General features: G+C 40.6%; 5 protein-coding genes across 5 annotated transcripts; 2 read left to right on the top strand and 3 right to left on the bottom strand.

The window, feature by feature from the left end:
- Nucleotides 1-1520: 1520 nt before the first annotated feature.
- On the bottom strand, nucleotides 1521-6303 carry LOC132256916 (chitinase-3-like protein 2). Its single transcript, XM_059753521.1, has 3 exons — nucleotides 6050-6303; nucleotides 5856-5983; nucleotides 1521-5183 (listed from the first exon to the last, which is right to left on the bottom strand). The coding sequence occupies exons 1-3, from the start codon at nucleotides 6100-6102 to the stop codon at nucleotides 3853-3855; spliced, it is 1512 nt and encodes a 503-aa protein (XP_059609504.1). The 5' UTR covers nucleotides 6103-6303; the 3' UTR covers nucleotides 1521-3852.
- A 185-nt stretch (nucleotides 6304-6488) lies between these two features.
- Nucleotides 6489-8292, top strand: LOC132256917 (prolactin regulatory element-binding protein). The gene is made up of 3 exons (XM_059753522.1): nucleotides 6489-6799; nucleotides 6862-7924; nucleotides 7986-8292. The coding sequence occupies exons 1-3, from the start codon at nucleotides 6659-6661 to the stop codon at nucleotides 8069-8071; spliced, it is 1290 nt and encodes a 429-aa protein (XP_059609505.1). The 5' UTR covers nucleotides 6489-6658; the 3' UTR covers nucleotides 8072-8292.
- A 2786-nt stretch (nucleotides 8293-11078) lies between these two features.
- On the top strand, nucleotides 11079-12856 carry LOC132256928 (perilipin-4-like). The gene is made up of 3 exons (XM_059753537.1): nucleotides 11079-11373; nucleotides 11438-12786; nucleotides 12845-12856. The coding sequence occupies exons 1-3, from the start codon at nucleotides 11079-11081 to the stop codon at nucleotides 12854-12856; spliced, it is 1656 nt and encodes a 551-aa protein (XP_059609520.1).
- Nucleotides 12857-13289: 433 nt separating this feature from the next.
- Nucleotides 13290-14215, bottom strand: LOC132256848 (farnesol dehydrogenase-like). The gene has a single exon (XM_059753419.1). It carries the CDS (start codon nucleotides 14198-14200, stop codon nucleotides 13370-13372), a length of 831 nt encoding a protein of 276 aa, XP_059609402.1. The 5' UTR covers nucleotides 14201-14215; the 3' UTR covers nucleotides 13290-13369.
- A 124-nt stretch (nucleotides 14216-14339) lies between these two features.
- LOC132256849 (farnesol dehydrogenase-like) lies at nucleotides 14340-15218 on the bottom strand. Its single transcript, XM_059753420.1, has one exon. It carries the CDS (start codon nucleotides 15122-15124, stop codon nucleotides 14345-14347), a length of 780 nt encoding a protein of 259 aa, XP_059609403.1. The 5' UTR covers nucleotides 15125-15218; the 3' UTR covers nucleotides 14340-14344.
- Between the last annotated feature and the right edge of the window lie 64 nt (nucleotides 15219-15282).

The raw sequence follows: 15282 nt of genomic DNA, 5'->3' as shown, positions 1-15282 counted from the left end.
CTTGCTCTGCGTCCCTTCAATTGAAATCTCTCTGCATTATAATTAATTGCTTTCGTCCTGTGAATGCGGAGGAAAAGGGTAAGGTGTGTCAGACATTTCCATCAAGCCGTGTCCCATTGAATTTCTCTTTCGAATATTTGGCAAATAGATTTTTAGAATGATAAGAGATAAAACTCTACATTTTCGAGACTATAAATGTTCAAAGTATAACATTTTGATTGTATTTAAGATAAAAAATAGAAGAGAATATATCTTGTTGATGAGATTTAAAAAAAAACCCCAGCATTGAGATGAATATATTTTTTCTTCTTTTTCTCAAATTGAACATGATAAAAAAAAACTATCTCGATGTTGAATTCATGCATACATAGAAGTTGATTTAAAAAGTGTGGAGATAAAATCAAGACATGTCTCTAAATGTGGTTTAAAACATAAATGGCATTTGTACTTATTATTGTAATTATTTAAAGTGTAATTGATAAAAAATACCATTTGAGGTAAATTTAATGAGAGGTGAAAACAACTCAAGTATTGTGTAATTCATGATAATAATTGTATAACAAGCCCTCTCGCTCCCTTCAAATTTAATCAGCCTGTGTGTCTGTTGTATACATTAAAAAAGACGACGATGGAAAGCAAGGAGTTGCAAGAAAAAATATTGATTATTATTGAAGTGATGAGGAAACGACTCTACTTATCAGAGGAGAATTTATCATAAAAATCCGATGTGGAATTTTTCTTGTTATTCTAAAAACAACAACAACACAGAAGAAAAAAGATGATTGCAATAGCGCTAAAATGTGCTTAAGATTGAATTCCACCAACATTAAAACAAGAGAGATTGATGAGTAGAAAACATTATAGTGTCTAAGATTGGAGAAATAACGAATGGAAGTGATGAGAAGATGGATTTGAGAGAGATGATTGTTTTTATTTTAAGTCTATATTCTATCAATTATTGTACAATGTAATAAAAATACAATGTTATTTTATCATTCAGAAATAAATGAGTCGAGAAATAGCTTCGTGAATTATTCCTAGACAATCCACTAATGTCTGCAATTGACAACCATTAATTATTTGTAGAAAATGTTGGCATGGAAATTGCAGCGAAGAGCAAATTATGCCATCCTTCTTCCTATGGCATGAGCAATTCACCTTCCGGATAGCTGGGAATTGCATTACAACTTCTGAGTTCTGCATGCGAAAGGCAAGGCACACAATTAGTTCCACTCATTAAGCAAATTAAGGATTAAAGAGCATGAAAACTTGCTAAGAGGGTTTTTAGACACGTAGAATGTACGTAACAAAGGTGAGAGCAAATTAATTTTTTATAAACCTCTTTTCAGGATCTCTCGGTGTTATGTTGCATTTAAAATTTTATCAATGTGCTTCGCAATGGAGTTTCTCTTAATTTAACAGATGAAGTGAAAACTTGTCGAAGATTAAATTCTCGGGAAATGACTTCGACAACCATAGTTAAACATTTACTGAAAATCCCAAACGTTTCTGGAGAAAGTGAATTATTTCTTCAATTCAATGAACAATGAAACAATCTCAATTTTCAAAGCATTAGAAATTCCAATGTTTGTTCTTTGGTGACATTCTGTCCTTTATTATTATATATTATATTGCTTCTCCACATCGACTACAATTGTATACACATAATACAGGAACAACAAAAATTAAAGTAAAACAATAATGGTAACAATATCGCAATACATCATGTCAAAGTGAGGTGAAATATATCATTTTTCATACTTTCGGGAATAATACAGGAAATCATGGGATAGAGAAAGAGAGAAAAATCAATTTCCTTCGTCTGCTGTTAGAGCAAAACAGAATTAAATTTCACATTTCCTCTCTTCGTTCTTTCACATCATACTTTTGAGCCTTCCAACTTTCATTTTTTTTCACCAATGGGCCACGTTAGAAGCATATTTCACTCCCTCGTCAGACCATAAATTGCTCCACACTGTTCACTCACACTTCTGCTTTTTATTTAATGACAATTTGGCACCTGTGGCTCATCCTATTCCCCACGCTCGCCCTTTTTAATTCTATTTCCAGCGGAAAATACAGTCCGGAAAGTAATTGTGGAATATGAACTAAAGACATACAGGCAAGCATCAGTGGAAATGCCGCTTGAGCTGCCATAAAAATTGAAAAATTATCACACATTTGATAAATTGGTTTTGTCGACCATCATTTCACTCCTTGTCCACACTGAGGATCGACATTGTCCCCAGGAAGTACTCTACATAATAGATTTATGTCCCTATTGAAAAAGCAGAGGAGCTTCCTTTGGGCGTTTCGGGGAAAAACTTTCAAAATGAGCCAAGAAAAAAAACCGGACAAGCGATTGTGCTTGTAATGAGAAGGGAAATTAGAATTCTATGCGTTGAGAATCATTAATATGCCCTCTATATTCACCCGCGTTCTTCTTGTGTAGCGAAGCGAGGCACTCCAGTGAGAAAAAAAAGAGACTTCCACAAGTATAAGGATATAATTTATCTCCAATCTCTCCCTGAATTTCCGGCTCTTAAAGTAGAACAATGGAATTTTCATTTTCACAAGATAAAAGTCTGACTCGAAAAACCCTCATTTTAATTCAATTGATAAATGATTTTGAGGTAGAGGAAAAAGTTTAGAAAACCAGAGTGAAATTCCATCAAAGAATATTCCATCGAGATTCATGTGGAAGACATTTTGCCCAACAATTGAATTTGCCTTCAAACCAATTTTCAATTTTTCATCCTTCACGAGTGGCTTTTCCTGCACCCTTTTGCCCTCTTCCTTTCTCCTTGTACTAAATCTGCTTATGAGGTGAAAACTCTTCAGAATCACCGTAAATCTTTCACTTTCTCCTCCCTTAAATACTTTTCATCTCTCTCTCTCTCTCTCTCTCTCTCGTTTTCAAAGAAAGCATAATCGAAAAACTCACTAAATTAAGTGAATTTAGACAAGAACACTCTCATCGCTCTTCTCAAACAAAGAAGGAGTTTTGCGGCTTCCCAACAAATCCACTTCTCTTCAATAACAATAATTTTTGGGTGGGGAGGCAAGACATCGCCTATATAGCACAATAAATAAATATAAATATGGAATGGTCGGAGCGAAACTCCGCATGGAAAATATTGCTGTCAGTTGAGATGATCCTGCAGCAGTGATGATAAATCACCCGGTCGAGCAATACAGTGATTGGAAATTAATTGGGCTGCTTATCCGCACGAAGTGAATTACGTTAAAAAAAAACTCAGTAATATGGCTTCAATTCTGCCGCCAAGACGTAAATTCTCAAAATTAACAGAACAATTCAGAGGAAATAAGTCTTATAAAGATTGATTTTAGGATTAAAGGACAATTTTCTCAAAGTATAAAATGTATGCATTAACCAGCAAAAGCGAAGAACTTGTTGACAGTATTCAGTTAAATAAAATCCTTATTTATGTCTAAAAATGTTTCCAAAAAGTAATCTTAAATTCTTTCATTCCGTCAGAGGACATTTAGACTTCTTGCAGCCCATTAAATTTCCACCAACTGTTCACGTAAGTCTCGATACTGATAGATGATTAATTGTACTGAAATACGTCAAGTGGGGATCAAAGGGAGAAAATAAACTATATATAAATATATACCTTTAAAGCTTTCAAACATAATAAATTGCCCCAACTTTAACTGGTGATTAATATCTTGGACCGCCCAATTGACGTGTATCGCTTTAGAAACTTTGCTCTGGAAATGTGAACATTTCAGTTCTATGGCAAAAAATTACAAATTCACGTTCTTCCAGAGCTACACAACATTGTGATCATCACTGCTGAAGGAGACTCTTATCTAAAAGATCACTCCTCAATTGTTCGTCGCGGAAAAGTTGTTAAAGAGAACCGTGTGGATTTTACGTGACAATGGGAATGTCTCTTGATTTGCTAGGATGTCGCCTCGTCGACAGTGGAGCCCATAATCGTCCGCGTTGAGAGAGTAAATCATAACTCCTCCGAAGTCATTATCCTTCACCCACTTCGCTTTGCACTCCAGACTCACGACATCGTCGTAGGAAATCCACTCGGTTCCTGCTGTGGTGAAAGGCGAGCACGTCGCATTATCGTACTGCGTGGTGACGAAGATGTTGTTTTGTTGAAACCAGCACACTTCTGAGTATGACACAAAGCCTTGGACTCCAGTGGAGCCAAAGGCCGTCGCCGGACTGCCGATACGGTGGTTGAGAGGATTGGCCAGATGGAAGGAGTGCCCGTAAGTCGGCAGACCCACGACAATCTTGTCCTTGTCCATGCCGCGCTCCAGCCAATAGTTCACAGTGTAGTTGATGTTGAGCATCGCCAGAAGTCCCTTCTCGTTATCCCTCGCGAAGAGAGGCGCATTGATGCCCGTCATAGGCGATATCGCGCCATAGAAGTGGTAATCGTATGTCATCACGTTGATGAAATCTGCATAGCTGTTGATCTCACCAACATCATACGCCACATCGATGATGGGCCGCGGTGCCGCCACAGCCACAGTTAGCAAATATGTTCTGTGCTCTCGCTGATACTCTCGCCGAATCTCGTGCAGGAGTTGCGAAAAGTGCTGTCGTTGTCGATCAAATCCACCTGGAAACTCCCAATCCAGGTCGATTCCGTCCAATCGGAACGTTTCCAAAACACTCTTCACGCTCTGAATGAAGAGCTTCCGCCTCGCATGATCTTTCACCATCTCAGGAAATCCACTGTCCTCCATTCCGCCCGTCCACACGAGAATCTTCAGCTCCTGGTTGATCTTCTTCAACGCCGTCAGCTGCACAAACACTTTCTTCAGCACATCGTCCAGCAGCAGCGTGTGATTCACCACAGCAACGTAGCCCACGTTGATGTGTGTGCATAAGTGCGGATCAATGTCCTGCGGTTGAAGCTCATGCCGCCTCTCGACATCGTACGGCACTGAATAGTAGCACACCAGCCGCTTCTTCCCTCCGCGCTCCGTGGGAATGAAGTTCCCATAGCGCGATGGCAGGATACGCTCGTTATCGAGCTCCTTCATTGACACTGGGGATCCCTGTGTCCTCTGCAAGGCACTTTCCACTCCATTCGCGGTGGAATTCGTCACTGCCTGGGTCTCGTGGACCGAGAAATCGCTCAGATACTGAGAATAAATGTTTGTTCGATGAATTAAGAGCGCTGGAACATCTAAAAAAAAGAGAAAAACATAACGCTCATTCCTCACAGCAATAATTTTCTCAACTTTCATCAAAAAGTGCATATCAAATCTGTATCAAAATTAACGAAACAACGTTATGCGACAGAAATGTTTTCCTGCTACAATCATTTTCAACTTCTTTTCCAATCTGTTCTTTTAAATCAGACGCTTAATATATATTTAAACATACTAATTTGCAGTCTGAAACAGCATTTTTGCACATGAATATAAAACAAAGATAAGTCGAAATTAAACATGCTGACTGTGGAAACTACAAACTCAGCATTCGATATTCATTTACAATTTCTCTCATTTTCTCATAGGCCCAAATTAAACTATAAATTTCTGCGTGGATTAGCGTAAATAAAGCCTGGTTAAATATCCCAAACACGCTTCTAATGAATGACGCGTTGTTTGTTAGAAAACAAAGCCTTGACGCAAATTGCGAATTTACAATTTACTAAAAAGCGCAATTGACCTCGCTTTTACTTCATTCCGTTTTCATTGAATATGAATTTGTGATAAAGACAAATATTTTCGCAAAATTTCACACTTCATAAGTAGATTGGATTGAAATTTAATGTGTCTGGTTGATAATGGAGATAACTAAGAATCGAATGCAAGAGCGGATGTGGCAGAAGTGAATCATGTTCTCTGCATACCAAATAATTTTGGGGGGTAATTGAAACTGTTCCGGTAGATGATCGTCCACGTCGTGTACACGGTCACGCTGGAGATTGCACACAGGAGGATCAGCAGCGCCACTTGCAAATAAGAGGAGTACTTGAGCCTGCAAAGAGAACACCACAATGTCCTTAGAAGCGCCCCAATGTAGAAGCTGGACAGGGAAGCTCACCTATTTTCTCGCTGACCCTCGAGCAGTTCGTACTTGACTTGCTGTTGAGACATTTCTTCCCAACTTTCCAGGTGCGCTTCCTGAACAGTGTAGGCTTGAACTCCTGATACACTCGGTACAAAAGCGCCCCAAGACTAGGCAGAGACACACATTTAACTCACATATGAGTGTTGTTTTGCAGAGAAGTTGAGGAAAACAAAGCAATTGCTGATAAGATTCTTGTAGTCGGATGACACTTGACAATCAGCTGAAGGAGATGTGAGCAGATCATAATTTAACCGGCGCAGTTTTCCAGAAATCCAAGATGTAAAATCTCTGCTAAACGCATAATGCATTACAATAGGGAATTACTAGTTTCTCAGTCACATAATCATCGCAATTAATAAAAACTTCGTTTAAATTGATGAATAACGAATCACTCCTTTATCCTGCTGACCCTCCGCCATAGAATATGCGACTCACACGACTGGAAGCGTTCCATCTGTCCGTCTGACTTCCAGTGTTGTTGATGTGTGTGTGCGTGACAGAAAGAGAAAACGTGGAGCAAATTGCGTGAAGTCGTGGAAAATCCTAAATTTCTAGTGTCCTTTCTGTCCTGTGGCCCCCAAAATGCCACCACTGCGTCGCCCCAATGAGGGCCTCTTAGCTCGCGTGAATTTTCCATTGTACTCTGTCGAGATGCTGAGCAGTCGTCATGTTTTGGTGGCTGGCGGTGGAGGATCAGCAAAGACTGGCGTTGCCAACGGATTTGTATGTCTCCAGGAATGCCTCAAGCACCCCAGAACGTTAATTTCAATCTCTCTGTTTTGCAGGAAATCTACGAGATCTACCACAACGGCGACAGGTTTGTGGCCGAGGAGATTGTTCGCCACGAGACTGGACCCAGCGTCGTCATGAATTGTGCTGTACGCAGCGATGGCAGGAGATCCTTCCTCGTGGCCGGCCAGGAGAGTCACTGCCAACTCTACCACGTCAACACGAAGATCATCGATGAGTCCTCAGTCACTAGCAAGCCAAGTGAGTCCGATGAGAAGACCACAGTGCGTCAGCGACGCACTTCCACGCGTCAGGCGCAAAATTCTGGCGTTGAGGAAATTCCACAGGATTCTATGTCCATCCGACGTCTGTCATTCGACATCAAGCCTGGTGATTCAGTGCAGACGGACTTTCTCGACCGGGAACCCATCCAACGCGTGGTGAGACTGAGTTGGGATTGCAAATTGATGGCCACTGGAGGAACAGACGGTCGCCTGAGGTTGTGGAATTTTCCCCGCATGACCAAATCACGCGACATTGCGGCCCACTCGAAAGAGCTCGACGATCTCGACTTCAGTCCGGACGGGAAGCTCGTTGTGTCGATCGCCAAGGACGGCCTAGGCGTGGTGTGGGACGTGGCGACTGGCAAGGAGGCCGGCACTCTCGCCTGGCAGCCTCCTGAGGGCGTTAAGTATCTCTTCAAGCGCTGCCGCTTCGGCGTGATCGAGGACAAGAAGGACAAGTGCCGCCTCTTCACTCTGGCCAATCCGCTGGGCAAGTCTGGCCGCCAAAGAGGCTTCCTGCAGCAATGGGATCCCGAAACTGGCAGTCTACAGCGCATGGTCGGTCTGGACGAAAGCCTCTCTGCCCTGTCAGTGCGCGACGATGGACGTTTCGTGGCCATCGGCACGATGTTCAGCGGATCGGTGTCGATTCATATCGCCTTCAGCCTTCAGCGAGTGCTCCACGTGCCCAATGCACATTCCATGTTCGTCACCGGACTCCAATTTCTTCCTGTTCTCAGTTCGGACGGCCCAGCAATCTCCAGCGACTCCGAAGCAGCTGTTCTCTCCATCTCCGTGGACAACCGCATTTGCATCCACAGTCTACAGTACAGACGTGAGTTCCACTTTGCCCCTCCCCTGGAAATAACCAAATAATCGTTAATTCTCCCTTTCAGACACTCTTCCCGCATGGGCAGCAATTATCCTCATCATCGTCATTCTCTTTCTCACATTCATGCTGTGCTCTTATATGGGATTGTAGCTGATATAAGATCAATTGCCCAATATTTATTCACCTCGAGAGCCAATCTGATACTTAAACAGCTTGCTGAATAGCATTTTTGCCTATAGCAGACAGTGAAACGGAAGAGAAGGAATGCAAACTGCAGACGCTCAATCAATTAAATAACGGAAATTTCTATGTAATTGAATAAAAACAAACATTTTAGGAAAAAGTGATTAAATTAATTGTTCAAAGACAGATTTTATGACTTTTCTTGAGTTTGTTCGGTGGTAGAGTGTATTTAATCAAATAACGTTGGATTACTAGGAATCTTAGGAGACATTTTAAACTAAGGATTGAATAAAACCAATAAGCATTATTATAAAAAATTGTTAAGGAAACATTTCAGTACCCAAACAAACGCCTGGTACCTGGCGTCTCCACTGTATGCATAAAATCAATCAGAAGTACTTTCAAGCTCAAAATTCCTAGCAGTTTTGCACTGTAAAATTCTAACTGAAGGAAATTTCTCCTAGTTGAACTGAAGATTAACTATTTGAAGTGAAGAGACCGACAAAGCTTTCAAAAAACCATAAGTAAACAACGAAACGCTTCAAATTGACGCCATTACTATGTTGTGTCTACATCCGATATCCACACGCAGGCATATTTACCACTATTGCCATCCTCCACAATTGTTGGCAAGTGATGCTTGCCAACAATTTCAATCGTGTGGGTAGAAAAAATCCTACAGTGACGACAATCAACAAGCTTAAGACGCAAGTATTTTGACAAAAGAATGATTAAACAATTGTTGGAAATATATTGTTGCATGACAAAAATCTAGATATTGTCGGATACACGGAAAAAAGTTAGAGCAATTTGGCGAAAAAATGCCCGAAATTCAGTACATGTATTAGGAATTTATTCAGGTGCAAAAGTGTCATCCCCTCTTGCTTTGATGATCCTATAAAAAGCCCCATAGATCGAACTTCACACGCAGTTCTGAACTGAAAGTGATCTAAACTTTTTTTCTTGATTACTGCTGTGCCAAAGTGAAAGCAGTTAATATGAAGATTGTGGTGTTTGTGTTTGCTGCGCTGCTGTGTTTTCAGGTAAGACACTTTTCCAGGAAAATGAATAAGTCAGGATGTAACAGTATTTTTTTTCCTTCAGTTGGCCGCAGGATTTGCTCTTCCCGGATTGTTCGGCAACATTTTCAAACCAATCACCAATACTTTTAACAATGTCGTGAAAACTGTTACGGACACGAGCAAAACTATTGTGACAACCACAACGGACGTCTTCTCAAATACAGCCGATGCAATTGCCGACGCTACCAAAGATATTCCCATTGTTGGCGCCATCACGGAGACTGCCGCAGACGCAGTTGATGCAGCTCAGAATGTTATCGATACAACTGCCGACGCCATGGCCGATGCCACCAAGAGTGCCGCTCAGTTGATGACTGATTCAGCAAATAATGTCATCAACGACGTCAGCAATTTCTTCTCAGGAACAGGTAACTGCACCGCCGTCGCCAGTAACATCGACAGCCTCCTTTCGGACATCCTGAGCGGCATGAGCAACGGAGATGTTATGCCAGCGAACCTCAACAATCTCTTGAGCACCGTTCAAGACTTCTCGGCCAACTTCTTCGGCGCTGCTCTGCCCGCCGTCAACAACCTGATCGGCGCTCTCAATGTAGCCAACGTTTCGGATCTCATCACTGCCATTCTCAACGGTGGATTGGAAGCTCTCGGACTGGATCCCAACACATCCGCTTTGCTATCAAATATCACAGAACTCCTCGGTGACGCTGCAGCGCTCGCCGCCCTGCCTTTCCTCTTGAAAATCCAATTCAAGCTCCTCCTCATCCAGGCCGGACTCAACCTACTCAATCAAACCATCGCTGGATAGGCTTAAGAGCTATCCAAGTAGACATAACATCGTATGTCTTAAAATAATTACGCAAATTCCACCCACCTCAAGTTGTGCGCTCTATTCAGCAATCCAAACTGTATCCATTTATACCGCTGATAAAATAATAAAAAGCTAATATGCACAAAGATGTCACGTCTCTGCAAACAGTCAGACTGTCGGAAAAATATCAAACTAGATTCTGCCGAAGTTACAGAATAAAATGTTTATCAATCAATAAACTCAACACAAAATATTTTTCAATATATATTCCGATGTCTGAATTGTTTCCAATATACATAGTATTCGCAAATTAAAGAAAAGAACCGACTATAAACTTGTCTGCGAATGGAGATTGAATGGAGTAACATTTGTGTACATTTTGTGATGCTTGATGTTGATATATTACGTACATTTGTCACAATAATTAATAAAGTTTCTGAAGACACTTGAAATGAAATTGTTTTCACATCTGCAAGTGCTATTCTGTTATCAGTATTGCTCGAATTTAAAACCCGGATCAATATGTATAAATGCTGACTGAAAATAACAATAGGTCAAAGAGATAAATACCAGAAATTCTCAAATTATTATTACACCTTTCAAGAAATATTTGGTTTCAATGATATTCAAAATAATTCAGTATATTCGATAGATTAATTCTGCAACTCAATAAAGAATTAATCTTGGATAAAAGCGGAATTTTTTATGTAACTCAGAACTAGACTGTTCTATGTTGACTTGGAGTAAAAAAGCAAAATAAAACTATTTGTATTATTTGAATACAATTCTTAAACTCTTTTCAAAATTTATTTCATCCATCCTGACCATAAAAAATATGACAAAAAATCATTTTTCTGCTATTTTGTGCAACAATTTTTTTTATCTATGCATTTTCCGTAACACTTTGTAACACAAGATGATGTTGAGAATTTAGGTTGAAGTGCAACATGAAACAACTTGAGAAATACACTAACCCACAATTCCCGAAATATTGAAATATTGTATTTGAACAAATGCATTTGGTAACGCTTAAGACACAGTTTCAAGACAGTGATATAAAAGCTTGAGATATTGAGTACGATAATTCAGTGTTTTATCAATTTTCCCGGGGAAATCTCTAAAGATGAAGATAATAGTAATAGTGCTGATATTGGGAATTCTTGTGGACGGAATAAGTGCGTCAAAGGATGCGAGAAGTGATTTGGAACAGAGCCGAGGATTCTTGACTAATGCCATTGGTGGTGCGATTAATCTGTTGACTAGCGTTGGCACTGGAATCGCAACTAGCATCCAGCAAGCAGTCTCTAATATAGGAAATGTGATAACTCAGAAAGTCAATCAAGCCACACAATCCGCAGGCAGCACAATAAATCAAATAATACAAGTCCACAAAGATGTTCACAACAAAACAGCATCGAGTAAGTTGCCAATGTTTTCATGGGAGCATTGAAAAGTTGTTGAAATAATATCTTTTTTTTACAGCAATTCAGAACATAGCCAACGAGGTTCTGCATGGAGTCAACACTCATGTCACCATCACAAAGAATCTCACTGAAGCTGTAGCCACGGCTTTGGCAAACCATATCAAGAAGACAATGCAAACGACTAACATCACCCTTGGCGGTGTGGTAAGTATCGTCGAGACTGTGATAGACGCTGGGCACAAGCACTTGGAGATTCTCCTCAAGGGAGCCACAAATCACACAGCAATAATAGTTGAGAGCGTTGGAGACCTTGTTAAGGGATTGGTTTCTGCTTTGAATGCCACCAAGATAGGTCAACTCCATCACTTACCCAATCTTCTGCTCGCCGGAGTCACGGATATCTTGACGCATCTCGTGAATTCAACAGTTTCCCTCACGAAGGTCAACAGCACAAAGATTTTAATGTCGGCCTTTGTGAAAACGGCGGGAAATGTTGTGGATTCTCTTATAAATGTCCTCCTTCTAGTCACCAATAAGACAGGAAATGCGACAAAACACAACTTTGGACACAGCACAACTGCTCTGCTTCAGAGCTTTGCCGGACTTTTCGACAATCTGGCCGACATCACTAAAGAAATATTGAATGGAACAAAGATAATCCTTGTGGATAAGTTTGTCAACAAAACCGATGCACTCGTGCAAGTTGTTAGCAACATAGCAGACCTCATAACAGATCCTGCAATATCCTTTACGGAATCGCTCGTGGACAAACTTAATATAACATCAACGATACTTGTAGATAAGATACACGATGTCTTTGGAGCGATATTCAACATATCCACAGATGCAGTTGAGAAGATAGTTGATGGGGTGCACAAGACAGTCAATGGCACAGCAGTGACTCTCTTGTCCAAAATACCTAAGTTCCAGCGTTTGGTCACTAACACCACAACCAAATTGGCCGCCATTCTCAATGATAAGATAAAGAAGCATAACAGCACACTGCTGGCCATCATGTCTAAGATAGGAAATAATGGCACCAAGTTGATGGACAAGTCACTAGCTTCAATAGGGAAGATGCTGGGCAACATAACCACAGGTTTCCAGAATATTTTATTCACCACGAAGAATGCCCTCATGAACGTCACAAAGACACTTGGAGGGACGATAACATCAGTGGCTAAAGGGGTGATTCAATTGGCTAACAATGTAACCAAAAAGCTAGGTGATTTTGTAGCAGGAAAATTGGATTGCGCAGCAGATTTACTGCCGAACGTGGTGAAAACAGTTCAAGGATTGGGCAATCATACTGTCGGCTGTGCGGTGTCGAAACTGAGTCACGTATTGGGACATGTTGTGCAGAACACAACAGCTTTGGCTGGAGTGACTGGGAAAGTCTTTACAGGAGTAACAGACCACTTTGACGCATGCGTGAAGAACAATAGTCACAAGTCCTTCCCACAAGCTGCCTGTTTAACTAGTTTCATAGGCACAACGACTAACAAGACATCCATGATAACTGAACACTTGGCAGACACAGGAGCAAAGCTCGTGGACAGTATAGTGGAAACTGGAAATTTAACTGATTGCCTCCAGAAGACGATGACCAATGTTAAAGACACAGTGATTGACTTTGCAACTTGCGTTCTTTCCAACACCACCAAATCAGGAAAATCTATGCGATATTTTGGAAAGGATACCCCGAAAAGTAAGATAGATGTTGAATTTAGAATCCAACTGATTTTAACTGATGTCCTTTCTAGTTCTAGCAAAAAGACCTCAAATACCAAAACGTGAAGCTGGAAGAGTTAGTAAGGAGATGACATTCGATGATGCTGAGGAAATACTAAGAAGTTTTATAAACGATCCTATTTTCGAGATAAAATTCGACATTGACGAAAACTACGAACTTCCTCTTAGAGACGGCATTTGGGATATTTATTAGTTCAGATTTTGCATGTTTCTTTTTGTGTGCTTTTTATACAGTCAACTAAATAAAAGAACCAACTGGCTTAATAACAATATCCTGAATCTGTACATGCGGAGGAGTTCCCAATGCGTAAAGTACAGCTGCAGAAATGTCCTCTGCTTTCAAATGAGGAATGGTTTTTAGTGCCTCTTCACTGTAGCAATCCATTATGTCTGTTTGAACGACTGCAGGACTCACACTGGAGACTTTGATCCCCAATTTTTCTTTAAGCAACTCCTGACGATGACCCTCAGTCAAAGCTTTTACAGCGTGTTTCGTTGCACAGTAAACATTGAAGTTGTAATCATCGAATGTTGCTTGCATATTAGGCACAATATGTCCTACCAAACTGCTAATATGAACAATGTGACCAGCAAAAGAGCGCTTCTTCATGGATTTGAAAGCCTCGCGAGTGCAGAAAATCAATCCGATCAGATTGGTATTCACTGTATTTAGAATAGTTGCAGAGTTTCCTTCGTCGATTAAACGTACAGAAGGAATGAGGATGCCGGCATTGTTGATCAAGACATCCACTCCTCCGAATTTCTCATCAATCCAAGCGAAAGTCTTTATAATTTCCTCTTCTTTCATCACGTCGCAGTTCGCGGAATGGAGATTTTGGCGCATATCTTCAGGAAGATCATTCTTCAGCTTTTCGACTTTTTCCACTCTTCTCGCCAATCCTACAACTATCATCCCAGTTTTGGCTAAATCCTTGGCAATCGCAGCACCGATTCCTGCACTCGCTCCCGTCACAACGGCAATCTTTTTCACCCAGCGATCCATTTCTTTGCTTCGACTGAACTCTCCAACACTCTCTGAAATACTGGAAATACCAAAGAGCTTTTGCATTCATTTATTCAAGCCATTTCTAGCTAAATTTAGATATTGATTTATGTGATAAACAATAATTTAAGTCACATTTGCATTTCAACACTTCACTCAAAGTATTTTGATTAAAATTCCAAGTAAATATTTATAACGTTTCGATGAGTTTCAAACAAACGATCCAACTGCTTTAATTATGATGTCATGAATCTGCACATGCGGAGGAGTTCCCAAAATATAAAGTACAGCAGCCGAAATATCTTCGGACTCGAGCTGTGGCATGTGGTCCAGTGCTCCCGCATTTTCGGCGTTAGGGGATTGAGCATTGTATATGTCCGTTTTCACCAGTGCTGGACTAATGCAACTCACTTTAATTCCCAAATTTTCAATCAATAACTCTTGGCGTAGGTTTTCTGTAATGGCTTTTACACCATGTTTTGTAGCAGAATAGACATTAAAATTCGCACCTGGAAGGTCTTTTTGAACATTAGGTACAATATGTCCAGCCAAACTGCTAATATGAACGATGTGACCAGCAAAAGAGCGCTTCTTCATGGATTTGAAAGCCTCGCGAGTGCAGAAAATCAATCCGATCAGATTGGTATTCACTGTATCAAGGATTGCTGAAGAGTTTCCTTCGTCGATTAAACGTACAGAAGGAATGAGGATGCCAGCATTGTTGATCAGGACATCCACTCCTCCGAATTTCTCATCAATCCAAGCGAAAGTCTTTATAATTTCCTCTTCTTTCATCACGTCGCAGTTCGCGGAATGGAGATTTTGGCGCACATCTTCAGGAAGATCATTCTTCAGCTCTTCGACTTTTTCCACTCTTCTCGCCAATCCCACGACGATCATCCCAGCTTTGGCCAGATCCTTAGCAATCGCAGCACCGATTCCTGCACTCGCTCCCGTCACAACGGCAATCTTTTTCACCCAGCGATCCATTTCTCACAAGATGCGAGGATTATGGTGCAGTCAATTTGAAAATCATCAAGAAACTAAAACATCACATTTAATTTCAGACTCCTGAACATGCTTAACGAAAAATCTCTATTTTTAGAAACCGAAATAGAAAAAATGCACATTAACATGTGGATATAGTA

Source organism: Phlebotomus argentipes, unplaced genomic scaffold (genome assembly GCF_947086385.1).
Source record: "Phlebotomus argentipes unplaced genomic scaffold, Phlebotomus argentipes genome assembly contig_33, whole genome shotgun sequence".
Taxonomy (NCBI): Eukaryota; Metazoa; Arthropoda; class Insecta; order Diptera; family Psychodidae; genus Phlebotomus; species Phlebotomus argentipes.
The sequence above is the reverse complement of the archived record's forward strand: the minus strand, read 5'-3'. Positions and strand labels throughout refer to the sequence as shown.